General features: G+C 38.0%; 1 protein-coding gene across 2 annotated transcripts; it reads right to left on the minus strand.

Annotated features, from left to right (window-relative positions):
- Positions 1–4861: 4861 nt before the first annotated feature.
- On the minus strand, positions 4862–11634 carry fbxo9 (F-box protein 9). Of its 2 annotated transcripts, none has more exons than XM_031303710.2 (13): positions 11430–11634; positions 10560–10631; positions 10073–10204; positions 9943–10000; positions 9457–9556; positions 9011–9138; positions 8796–8910; positions 8466–8584; positions 7785–7875; positions 7605–7700; positions 7412–7505; positions 5350–5504; positions 4862–5277 (listed from the first exon to the last, which is right to left on the minus strand). In XM_031303710.2, exons 1-13 carry the CDS (start codon positions 11430–11432, stop codon positions 5169–5171), a joined length of 1272 nt encoding a protein of 423 aa, XP_031159570.1. In that variant the 5' UTR covers positions 11433–11634; the 3' UTR covers positions 4862–5168. The 2 variants fall into 2 exon arrangements, with proteins under 2 accessions (XP_031159570.1, XP_035848640.1); XM_035992747.1 differs by having other exon boundaries at positions 11535–11628.
- Between the last annotated feature and the right edge of the window lie 1132 nt (positions 11635–12766).

Genomic DNA, 12766 nt, shown 5'->3' on the forward strand with positions numbered 1-12766 from the left:
AATATATAGTATATTTTTTTATTTTTGAGTCTTTACATAAATAGGGTGCCTTCTGGACCAGTTGATTTGTTTTATAATGTAGCATTTTTAACCTTTTCACTATGCTATCACCAGATTCATGTTGGTCTTTTTTAGACTAATATGTGTCAAACTTCCAGCTCAAATCCTGTGCCTGACTCTTTATGTTTTTGAAAATATCAAATGTCCTAAACTATAATGCCTAACAATTGACACATACTGAGTGCAACAGTGATGTTTATCCTATATTATTTGGGAGATTAGCTTGTATGCTTTCTTGTAGCTAGCCTGACTCTGTCTAAAGGTAACAAAATCCACCTACCTTACCAGCACCTCTAAAGCTCACTTTAGACCTTGTTACCTTTGAACAGAGCCAAGCTAGCTGTTTCCCTTGTTTCCAGTCTTTATGCTAAGCTAAGATAACTGGCCAAGATAACTAGCCTTATATTTAGCGTACAGATATACGATCAATCTTCCCAGCTCTATGCAAGAAACAAACAAGTATTATTTTTCCAAAAACATTTTACCACATTAATGTGTTTTCTTAAAGTGAAAACAAAAAGTCACATGAGAATGAATCATTTGTTTTTTGGTGGAGAAAGAAGGTTGTAGGGATTTAACTATCACTTACTCTTACCTAACCTAAACCATTGCCAGGGGCCTAAATGCTGGTATAGCAGACAAAGGTACAAGGAAGTTTTAATTATGAACTCTGCAAGTTTCCCTCGCTGTGGAGCACTGCTGCACTGCTCTACCATGCTGAATCAATTTAACGAGCTACTGTATGGCCTTAACCACTGAATGAGCATTACATGTTGCTCAAATGTAAAAGTGACCTAGATTCATGTTCCCTGCATCAGAAATTATTGTTAAATTCGGAATACTACATACAATGGCCACATTGTGTCTGCTTGATGAATCTGGTCTGCAAATATCTGCCAACAACAGGAAACCTGTTTAACATGCATGAACCATATCGTCTCAGCAATTGAATTATAGTTTTCTTATTTCCAACAACATGCCATCCCTGTTACAGGTCTTCCTTCGTGCAAAGTGATAGCGCTGAAGGTAACAGGGTTTATATAATTAAGGGCTTGATTAGCATTAAAACAAACCCCAATTGGTAAAGGCCAAGGAAGCATATAGGTATGTAATGATATATTACATACATTTTATAGATTGTTAAAATAAATATGTATATTTTCTGAAATCTGGGGTGAATCTGGGTTAACATGTTGTGACTCATGCTTTACTTACTGTATCACATTAAAATCAAACTGACATTTTAAACCTACTTGTTTTCCTTTCATGAAAATGATGTAAATGTTACAAATAATGTAGCTTGAAGACAAACAATATCTGTACAGCAACAGAGTTGAATGTTCACTGAGCCTTATAATTATTTTTGGATTTTAATTCTACCTATTTAATGGTTTGTGTTAACATTTATTAGCCATGTCAAAGGCTCGATGGCAATGTTAGTTTGTCGGTTGGTTTATGCTAACATGCTAATCTAAGATGGTGAACAGGGTAAACATTACACCTGCTGAACATCAGCATGTTAGCTTTGTCATTGTGAGCATACCACAAGGCTGTAAGTCGAATTATAATGAATATATTATAATATAGATTTTTAAAGGTTAGAAACTGGATTGAATAAATAAGATACACTATAACAGCTATGCTTTATTAAAGTAATATAGATTAGAAGTTTTTTGAACGAAAGTATCAACAAATAATTTACAAAATGATAAAGATATGAGAGGAAACAAAACTCTTAGGTGAATAAAATGATAAACCGTCACCTCATTTGCAAAAATCTGTTTAGTTTCAGCTTGTGTATTAAAAATTGTGAAAGAAAAAGTTTAAAGAGGACTGATGCTTTCCAAATTTAATATTTTTGAATTTTCAGCCATTCAATCAAGCCTGTAATATTGATAATGTGTTTTGTCTGCTTTGTCTGTTTTTCTTTATTCTTGATCCATCCATAAGTGCTTTCCATGGATTGAGGTTAAAGTTAGCGAGGATGTTGTGAGCAAACATGACGAAGGGTTATTAACCTGCACAGGACTTCCTGCCTACCAGGAAGTCCTGGTAGGCAGGTTTTGTGACCTTCCGAAAGAGTCAGGCTAGCCGTTTAGCCTCCGTTCCCAGACTTTATGCTTCGCTAAGCTAAGCGGCTGCTGGCTGTAGCTTCAAACCAATCACAATCGTCTTGGGCAGCGCTAGGCGCCGGACAGAGCCCCGGTGCCTCTGCAAAATAGCCTCAGGAAGGAACTTGTTTTGGTGGAGGCCTACGTTCAAAGTTGTTTTAGTTGTGCAACAGAAAACTCAGATTGGACAGATAGTCTAGCTAGCTGTCTGGATTTACCATAGTCCATAGTTAACCATAGTCCTCATAAATCCACCGGAGTTTAGCATTCCAACACAAAGAAAGCGGAAGGTAATGGACATTCGGCCGAAAAGATCATTCGGCGGGATTTCTGGCGGCACCAGAGCAATCCCGGAAGTGGAATGTCGTGGATATAAACTAATAACAAAGAAAACATTTCTTAGGAATACTTGTTTTTATTTCTTTGTATGTTTCTATTTCTTGGTATGGTATGGTAAGGTATGTTGTATGTTATGTCTGTGTCTTTTGAATGGACCTTGAGTCTGGAATAAAAAGTTGATGATGATGACTAGCTAATGCTGCCCAGAGTGACGAGGGCCCGAGGCAAACAAAAGACTGCTCTTGCGATTCACTTTAAAATTGCTCCTGGGTGCAATTTTCACAAGGCTTTAAGTACATAATTGGTTGATTTCATTATTCTTCCACTGATTGTACTGTATGTCAGTGTAAGCAAATTCAGTCCTTCCAGGATTTCGCGGCCTTTTTTTGAGATTGTTGCGGCCCAAAATGCCTGATTTTGCGGGAGCTTTTGTAAAGAATTGCGATAAAAGTTGCAATGTCTTTTGTATGTTTGTTGCAATGAAGTTGCAGGAGACAGTGAAAGTTGCAAAAAAAGTTGCGATTTTTTTTGTATAGTTCTTTAAAAATAAAAAGGAAACTTGTTTCGGGGAGAATAAAACTACTCAGGGCTGACATTTCCTAGTAACCTTACCAAAAAGGCTCAGGATGCTGCAAATGTTGGTATAATATGAAAATGGCTGGTGGATTTAAGACAAAAATAATAATTTATTGAATGAATCAAATTTGAACATAGTGTCAGTGGCTTGTTGATCTTTACATTGTTAGTTAATTTCCTAACCTGGCCTGGGACACACATTCATACGGTTTGATAAAGTACTTATCTTACTTTAACATATCATTGCACTTACAATAACGAGCGTAGCTGTCCTCAATTTAGCTCATCGTGTCGTATCATCTCCGGTTTTTCCTGCATCCACCTTGTGTGTTTGTGTTTGTGCGTGTGCGTGTCAGTAGCGGGGGGAACTGTATGAGCAGCAGCCCCGCAGCAGCCCCGCAGCAGCCCCGCAGCAGCCCCGCAGCAGCCCCGCAGCAGCCCCGCAGCAGCCCCGCAGCAGCCCCGCAGCAGCCCCGCAGCAGCCCCGCAGCAGCCCCGCAGCAGCCGCTGACTTTAGAGTGAAAAAACATTACAGCGTACATTGATGTTAAAATGTATACAGGTTGGCAGGGCGGTCTGAAATGTTTTGCACAGTCTTCCGCTGTACGTTTTGTTGGTAAATGTGAGATGTTCGAGTCTCGTCTTCGTATCGGAAACAAGCTCTCTCTCACTCCCGCTTGGTCAGTGGCACTCAAGAGTCACATTATACTGACGTAAAGTCTGGCACGTGGGACTGTTGGGATTGGTTGAAGTCACGGGAAACTCCGGTTATTGGTCAAATTTGCAGATAAATTGCGGTGATTGGTCAAAATTGCGAGTCGCACCAAAGTCACGGTGATTGGTTGAATTTGCGTGAATTGGCGTGATCGCGACATCGCGAAATCCTAGAGGGACTCAAGCAAAAAACAACTATGACTTCCTCACAGTGATGATGTTTTTTTTTTTTTTTTTTTAAAAAGGTAGAGCACCACGACCTCTGGTGATAAAGAAAACCTGAATTGGATTTAACCAAAAATTTGTCATACAAATAATAATCATGCTAACATGAGTAGAGATGAATCATGAATTACTGTAATTTGAGCATTGCATCATTCAGAGTGGATGACCATTTATTTCTAAATTCCCCTATTTGAATGCATTTCAATTTAAAAATGGCAATGTTGTTACATTTAGCTGGGTGGAACAATTAACATTCAGTGCTGCAACTTAACTGCTTCAGCTTTGTGACAGATGAAAATTGTTTTTATCTCAAATTACAAGATTAAGTTGTCCTTTTTTTATCAACTGATACAAAAGCAGCAATAGACTTACTTGCCATTTTAATTAAGAACTTGCAAGAGACTATATTTCCTTTAGAATATCTTTGAAAAACCAACAAGCCACAAATCATTGAGCCTAATCCAATTCAACTTTCACATTCATTATTATTTTTCTCTGCAAATCCTGTTTGATCTGTCCGTGCTTGGTTCCCAGAAAGTGTAATATGTGGATTATACCCGTGTGTCCTCAGCAAGACAAATGATGTACTGTAGAAGTCTGGAATGGAACTGCAATGTCTTTTCACGGGGGTTGTGCAAAACATTATATCATTTTACCATGATGTATAATTTTTCCCTATAGCCATCAGTGATTGATGAAGAATTGTTCGAAAATACCCAGTTACACATCACTACATTGAGGATGCTATTTTAGTTTTGGAACATTTACCCAGTTCCCTTCTATGTAGTATTTGTCAATACAAGTCCTTCAGTTAAAATAATTAAAACTATAAGAGCATATTCTGTACACCACTGTTTATTTGAGGGAGAAAGTGCACCATGACACAAACACAGTATGGACATTCATTGCTTGGAACAGGTGGGAAAGGTTGCTAATTATTTTAGCTTTCAGTACATTATCATAATTTCTGAAATCAGAAAATAAGTAGTATTCTATTATGTAAATCTGAAACATAAAGTGTTCGCATGTAGGAAACAGGAGGGTTCATATATTAACACCGTGAACCAGCTGCAGCACAGATTAAACAAGCGGAGGAGTATGCATGTTGTTAAAATGGTGGATGAATTTTTGCTGTCTCCGAGCTTAAAGAGGCTGCTCAGAGAAAGCAGTGTAACTCTTCACACGTGCAAAGAAGAAGGGTGTGTACTTGCTGTCCACGTCAAATGCTGTGACAACCGTTTCCCCAGTCAGCCTAAAAACAGAATTAATGTCATTTTTGAAACAAATAGGGAAATATCTTTTCCACTACTATTGGTACTCTTACTTGTAATTGATGTGGCAGGAGTGGTGTATCCACTCGAGCTTACTGAACATCTGACGCCCCCCAGAGGACAGATGCAGTCCCACATGGAAGCTGTGTTCAGCCTCCGGAGCTGGGTTCCGCCTGCAGAACCGATTCCTTTGAAACTCAGTCGCTTTCTGTTAAGAAATTTGGAATTTACAGTGCAGGTGAGCGTTCATGTGTTAATTAGTAACCTGCTACTATGACATTACTAGTTAAGGAGTAGTGCAACAATTCATATTTCAATTTCAGTAACACTACTGTAATGAGTAAAATACTTGTTTCTTTTGTTATCAGCCCCCAATGCATGTTAGGTTAAAAATAAAGTAGTACATTAATAAATCCACCCGGTCCAGGATATGATTCCTTAAAAGTTAGTTGTCTCTGAGTATAAAGGTTATAACTCCCTGGTTTTATAATCAATTACTTTGAATGAAATGCTAAAAATCTAAATTATGGAGTGTGAGATAGTAAGTTGTAGAAAGTATTAGTTTTTTTTTGTTACTTTTAATCATATTTTTCTTTTCCTGGGGGAAATGGGGTTCATAATGAAGTAATTAATTTGTATTTGATTTACACATTCTTTAACTTTGAAAAAAAAATGTCTAACCAAATAATTAAATACGGTATGTTTTCATTTCAGAACTAGCATTAGTAGAAAAAAAAACGTCTGGTGGCTTTGTTAAAATGTCACTACACAAAAGCCCATCTGTAGTGCATTAAAGGATCCACAATGGCCACACACACTTTCCTACATTATATTTCTTTCTTTCTCACCCTATGAACTCTCTCCCGAAAAAACTGGATGTTGTCTACCATAGTGCCATATGTTTTGTGACCACAGCCTCCTATAACACCCACCACTGCAACCTCTATGCATTAGTTGGCTGGCCCTCGTTACACACTCGTTGCTTAACTCACTAGTACCAACTCATTTACAAATCCTTGCTAGGCAAAGCCCCGCTGTACCTACACTCACTGGTCACTATAGCTTTACTCAAGCAGTTATATCTCCTTGGTCACCCCAAAAGCCCATGCTTCCTTTGGCCGCCACTCCTTCCAGTTTTCGGCTGCAAATGACTGGAATGCACTTCAAAAACCCCTGAAACTCAAAACCCTTATCCCACTAACAGCCTTCAAAGCACGTCTGTCTGAGCTCATGTCCGATCACAGTACGTGCTAACTGTTCATCATTCATGCTCTGTTTTCGCACCCCCTTATTGCATTCCATTATCTCTGTCATGCTCCATTGCATATTTGCACAGATGCACATCTTCACCTGCATTGCTATCACATTCTGTTTACGTTCTTTTGCACTAGTCATCTGCCCAGGTATGCTCAACTGTTATTCCTCCCACCTTTGTTGTCACACAATTTCCGTACACCACAATCTGCACTAACTGTATATTGACTCTTCACTACATTTCAGCATTTATATAGTCTGTCTATTCATGTATACTGTGTTACTTCTGATCTACATCACTACCTAGACCACTATTTGCACTAACTGTATATTGACTCTTCACTACATTCAGCATTTATATAGACTGTCTATTCCGGTTTACTGTGTTATTACTGACCTATATCACTAACCAGACCACAATTTGCACTAACTGTATATTGACTCTTCACTACATTTCAACAATTATATAGACGGTCTATTCATATATATTGCATTATAACTGATCAACATCACTACTAGATCATAATTTGCAATTGTTTTTGTTTGACTGTTCACTACATCTCAGCAGTGTTATAGACTGTCTATTCATGTATATTGTGTTATTACCATATCACTTTCGCATATCCATCGCCTTACTTACACTTCACTTTGCACCAGCTTTGTAATGCTTACTTAATCTACACTTCATGTAGCCTACTGTATTCTGTATTCTTGTATTGTATTGAATGTTAAACTGTATGTTGTCCTGCATGCTTATGCTTTTCTTGGCCAGGTCGCTGTTGCAAATGAGAACCTGCTGTTCTCAAACGGCCAACCTGGTTAAATAAAGGTTAAATAAAAAAAAAATGAACTTAGTCTCACCTCCTCCTTTTTCTTGCAGACCACAGCAAAAACTTTGGTTTGATTGTCCGTCTCCTGCGACAGACGGAAATGACCGAGCATAACAGAATCCATTCTGTAAAATGAAACAAAATTCAACAATCATGAAAAGAGCTGGCAATCAAATCTGTGAAATTGTTTTTGATGTTGTGATGTCCAGAAAACAGAAGTTTACCTGATGTTCTTTGTACGCAAGCGAGGAACAACGGCCAGAGGGTCCTCAGGGGTGGTCAGCATGACAACTTGGCCACTAGGGAAGAACCGGAGGTACCTGCGATAACAATGTCAACAGTTAGCTGCGATATCTACACAACTCACAATAAATAAATAAAAACAATTTAAGTCAAACATCTACCTGTAGTACTCAACGTGATGCCAAGCCCTGTAAAATCCATCCAACGATTCCTCTCCTTGACGAATGTATGAGGTCTTGCTGATATAAACACCTGTGAAAATAATATAAATAGAAAGCTCAACATGCAGCATTGGATGTTTAGTTGACTAATAATAGAAAACTGATTTACTGGTACGCTGGCAGCCTTATTGGCCAGTATTAACTTTCAGAAGCAACATCAAGATCGGTCCAATATTATTTTTAGCCAACTGGCTATTTAAAACATTTGGCTTTTGAACTTGTGTGTTGTGCATAAACTAAAGCTTGCATCTGTGATTTTTGTAAATAAATAATTATTATATCTACATGTGTGGTAAAGAATCATAATGCAATTTCACACTACATTTTGTGTTTTCCAGTATTGAACCCAAACATACAGTAAGCCCAGTGGTATGACATTTCTAAAGTTTTTAAAGTAAACATTTTCAGATTTCTGCAGTGACTGATTGAAATGCTCCAGCTGATCCAATAACGTTGCTGTAGCCCTCTTCCCACTGCAGGGGGCAACACTGTGCTGCATGTTAAGAGCAGGTATGTTTAAAAAAAAATGTTTTGTTGATATGGGTTCCGAAATAAAAGATATCAAGACTGGTCTCATAAACTCTGACGTAGTAATGTGTAACTGATGAAATACCTAATTACCATCATAACGCACACGAGGCCTTCGCAGGAACATCTCCCTCCAGGATTTGAAGGGTACAAGTTTGGTGCAGTTCCGTCCCCACACTCTTAAACAGGCTAAATGCCAAATCTCAGGGTCCCTGGAGAGAAATAAAAAGTGAAAAAAAATAAGATTGATTTAACCATGCACATAGAACTGGCTATTAATTACTTTATCTATTATGCAGCAACAATGTGGAATCCCTAATTGCCCGATTCCAAATCAGCAATTTTGAGAGGTAAAACCTGAGGAAAGCAGCAGTTGACAGACAAGCTGTAACACATCTGATCTGTTATGACAGAGGGGCTGACCTTGCACAGATGTAAAACCCCCGGCAAACCAGAGAGAGCTGCTCCAGGGCTCGCATGTCAAGATCACTCGACACGACCCAACGGAATATGTACATCATGATTTCCCGTGGCAAGGCTGCAGCCAAATAAAACAGGAAACAAATTAGTTACAATAAATACAAGTTGATAATGACTCTAGGCATATTTACAATCTAAAAAAAGAGACAGATTTTTACCTGAAATGTGCATCTGAGTCAAATCCAACTCAGGACTGCAGATCTTTGGAAAGGAGCTTTCCACATTGAGCTGCTGCTCAAAGTAGGCAAGTAGATCCTCGATCTCATCAACATTATTGTCCTCCACGCTGCAATAAATACACATGTTCAGCCATAAGCAAGGACCTGTGTTTGTTGTTGGTGTAAATGCGTCAATCCTGGCTCCATGACCCACTCACAACTGTTTCTCCACTCACTTTAACTAAAAGATTAGTAGTTTTAATACGGTCACCCTTTAGTTAATAGGGCAGATAATTAAAGTCCTCTCAGCCATAAATCTAGCTGACAAATTTACTATACTTAGATTATCACAGAGACAAAGACGCTTAATTAACTTTTGTTAATTAATTTAGGATTTTGTTTATCAATCTAGGTCGGCCCATATCCAAAAATGAAAAGCAGCTTACTAGTTTCCTCCAACTCGGTCTGCATCAGCAGGACGGCTGTAGTTGATTTTAAACTCAATGTCAGGTACAAGCTGCACAGCCATGCGATAGAACTTGATAGCTGCAAGTAAAGAAAGACATCAAATGACACATTAACAAGAAAATAAATATGAAGTGCTCAACCAATGCAATCAGCTGATTTTGTTTCTCAAAAGTCTATCATATACTAATACAAAACTATCTGGGTGGATTAAACACGCTGAATTACTGTCAATAGCAATGACATCTGAACTGTTGAAATTATTCGCATTTTAATTTAGGATAATGATTGATGGTTAGCAAAAAAACAATCTGATATAATGTAGCATTTTCCACCAGCTTACTCTGTAAATTAACTATGACATTTCTGTTAGTTCCTTAAGAATTAGCTTGTTGTGATTAACATTTACCTTTCATCCTTTAACTAGTGATTTTGATCAGCACATACATACATACATACATACGTACCCTCATAAACGGCTCCATTCTGCTCTTCTTGAACAGCTCTCAAGAACAGCTCTGTGGCCTGAGGGAAGAAGACTCATTCAGTCAGTCATTCAACACACATTTCACCTGGAGAAATCATTTCACAACTTACTTTCTCCTCCCTGGCAATATCTTGTGTCCTCTTTAGACCTTTAGCTCGTAGCAGTCGGCCACTTAATCCACTTGCTCCAGAGCTCGGCTTGAGCTCAGACATCCACTGATCTCTGAACGCATTGAGCTCCAGCTGCAATTCAATGACAAAGTTATTAAGTGCCAAAAAACAGTCCTGAGTTTCTTTGTTCTCAGTCTTACTATAATAGGAAGAACTATTTGGAAATTGGAACCGTGTGAAATAGAGTACATCAAACTTCTACATGGCTGCCGAAATTTAGAATGTTGATGTTTTTCTTCATTTGACCTTTCTTCAAAACAAATCACAAAATACCTACACCATATGGAACAAAAAGATGTTTTTTTGACTGGAGTTAATAAGGGGTTCTTATTGTACCTAAATAATAAGACTTGGCTCAGTATTCTGTAAAATATGCAGTATATAAAAGAAATCATCATTTAGTGTATGTCCATAGCAGATTTCATACCTGAAGGTTTGGGTCATCTGAACTTTCATCTTCATCCTCAATCATACCTGCCACATCTGTATTTTCTTCAGCCTGTACAAGGAAGAAGTGAAGTATTACTTACATTCACCACAGGAGCCATTTGTCCTTAAAACTGTCCTTAAAACTGGTTAGATCTGTTTAGTTTTTGGGTGTGCGGGTTCTTGTAGATGACTGGTTTACTAGGTGACATCGGCCTAAACTGTTATTTTGGCCTCGCCCACACTGAAGTTGACCTAATTCTTTTAAAAACAGGTGACGATAACAAAACAATTAGTGAATAAATTGATTAGTAAATCAACATTAATTTTGAGAATCCCTTACGCCTAATCATTTTTGTTAGGTTCTGAATGATGAAGACAGTCGGAGAACAGACACAACATAGGATGTAGACTCTACAGGACGATATTTTTCCTTGGCAACTATCATGTTTTCCCCAAATGATGTATAGCTTTTTTGGCATTATATTATCAAATGGCTTGAGAAATAGTGCAAATAGCTGTAACGTTAAATGGGAGCTACATTTCCCCGGGGAGGATGCCCCCAGACCCCCCAGGTTTGGGCTGAGCCCCGAATGTTTACAATGTCTGGCTCCGCCCTTGGACTAAGAGAATTAATCTAAGTTAACTGTTACAATCTCGTGCCAATATGTCGTTAATTTAGCTAAAAGGACTTGTCGCTAAATTCTGGTCACAAACATGTTAGTGTTTTGGTAACAAGTCAACCCTGAAGTGACACGTCGAGCAGCGCAGCAACTACTGCAGCTAAGTTAAGGAACTGTGACGTTAGCTACGTCAGCTAGCTAGCTAACACCTTTCTATTTGTATAACTGGTAAACGCACGGTGACCCACCATAGCAGCTTGTCTAGTAGGTCTCCTTTTTATCGTCACAAGCGGTTAACACTAGCGTTTACAGTTCACGGTCGGAGAAACGAACAACACAACGGACATATTTACGAGCTCGCAGGAACGCAGCCATTCCGCTGAGTGACCCGGAGGTTCAGTGACACAGGAAGTCAGGAAGTGTGGCGAAGTTGAAAAACAGGGAGAGCAGACCGTGGCTGTATTAAGAGAACAGCAGACTAGCTGCAGGTTGGTTCTTTTATGGAGGACGAAAAATGACCTATTTATCAGGAATAAATACATAAATAAATGGTTAAATTAATGAAGTAATATATATTCTAAAAAAATTACATAGAATAATGTATAATAAAATAAAAGCTGGAATGAGCCTACATTAATAGATCATTATGGTCCGGCTCTGAGACCACAGCAAACAAAGTAAGCACACAATAGGAATCAACAAGAAATTATTTAACAGAGATGAATTTAGTTCAACCAACAAAAATGTTGATGCTAACAAATGAGACTGGCAGGGAAACATAATGCCAGGCTAAGTTGATATTAAAAAAGCCACGCCTATATACAGAAAACACACGCAACACAGCAACAACACACACAAGCCCTGGCCCTTGAAATAACGTTCTAGGAACATTCCCAGAAAGTTATTTCTTTAAAACCTTTATAAAACTTGTAGGGAACAATCCCCCCGAAGGTTCCTAGAAGGTTAACATTGTAAAGCTTAATTGGAGTTTTTATACATTATTATTTAATGTAGTAGTAGTAGTAGTAGTAGTAAGCTAGTAGTAGTAGTAGTAGTAGCCTAGTAGTATTAAAAGTGGGGCTGCAACTAACAATTCTTTTCATTATGGATTAATCTGCCAATTATTATCTTAATTCATCTTCAGGTGTCTTGTTTTGACAACTACAATATTCTATTTTAAATTATATAAAACAGAGTAAAAGTAACTTGCATTTGAGAAGCTGTAACCAACACATTAATGACATAGTTGCTTGAAAAGGTATTTAGTTTATTAGGTTGATTATCAAAATGGTTGCAGATTATTTTCTTGTCAATCAAATAATTGTTTCAGCTCTAATAAAAATATTTGGGTTAAAAATTGTAGGCTACTAAACAAATCATTCCCAATAATTCCTCATAATGACAGTAGCCAAAACAGCATTGACTTCACATTTCTGTCCCAGTAGCATTCAAGTAGTTTATTTGTGGTAATACATCAGTCATGTGACAGGTACTCCAAAATGTGTTACCCATTCTGAGTTGACTAAATTGACAGGTGAAATATACATACTCTACAAACAGACCTACACACTGTTACTGCTATCAA

Source organism: Sander lucioperca, chromosome 15, assembly GCF_008315115.2.
Source record: "Sander lucioperca isolate FBNREF2018 chromosome 15, SLUC_FBN_1.2, whole genome shotgun sequence".
Classification (NCBI taxonomy): domain Eukaryota; kingdom Metazoa; phylum Chordata; class Actinopteri; order Perciformes; family Percidae; genus Sander; species Sander lucioperca.

Excerpts from the sequence above, each read along its gene's own strand:
- fbxo9 (XM_031303710.2), bottom strand. Across the intron at positions 8,911-9,010 it reads GACTCAGATGCACATTTCAG|CCTTGCCACGGGAAATCATG; the intron begins GTAAAAATCTGT and ends ATTTGGCTGCAG. Across the intron at positions 5,505-7,411 it reads TCTGCAAGAAAAAGGAGGAG|AAAGCGACTGAGTTTCAAAG; the intron begins GTGAGACTAAGT and ends ATTTCTTAACAG.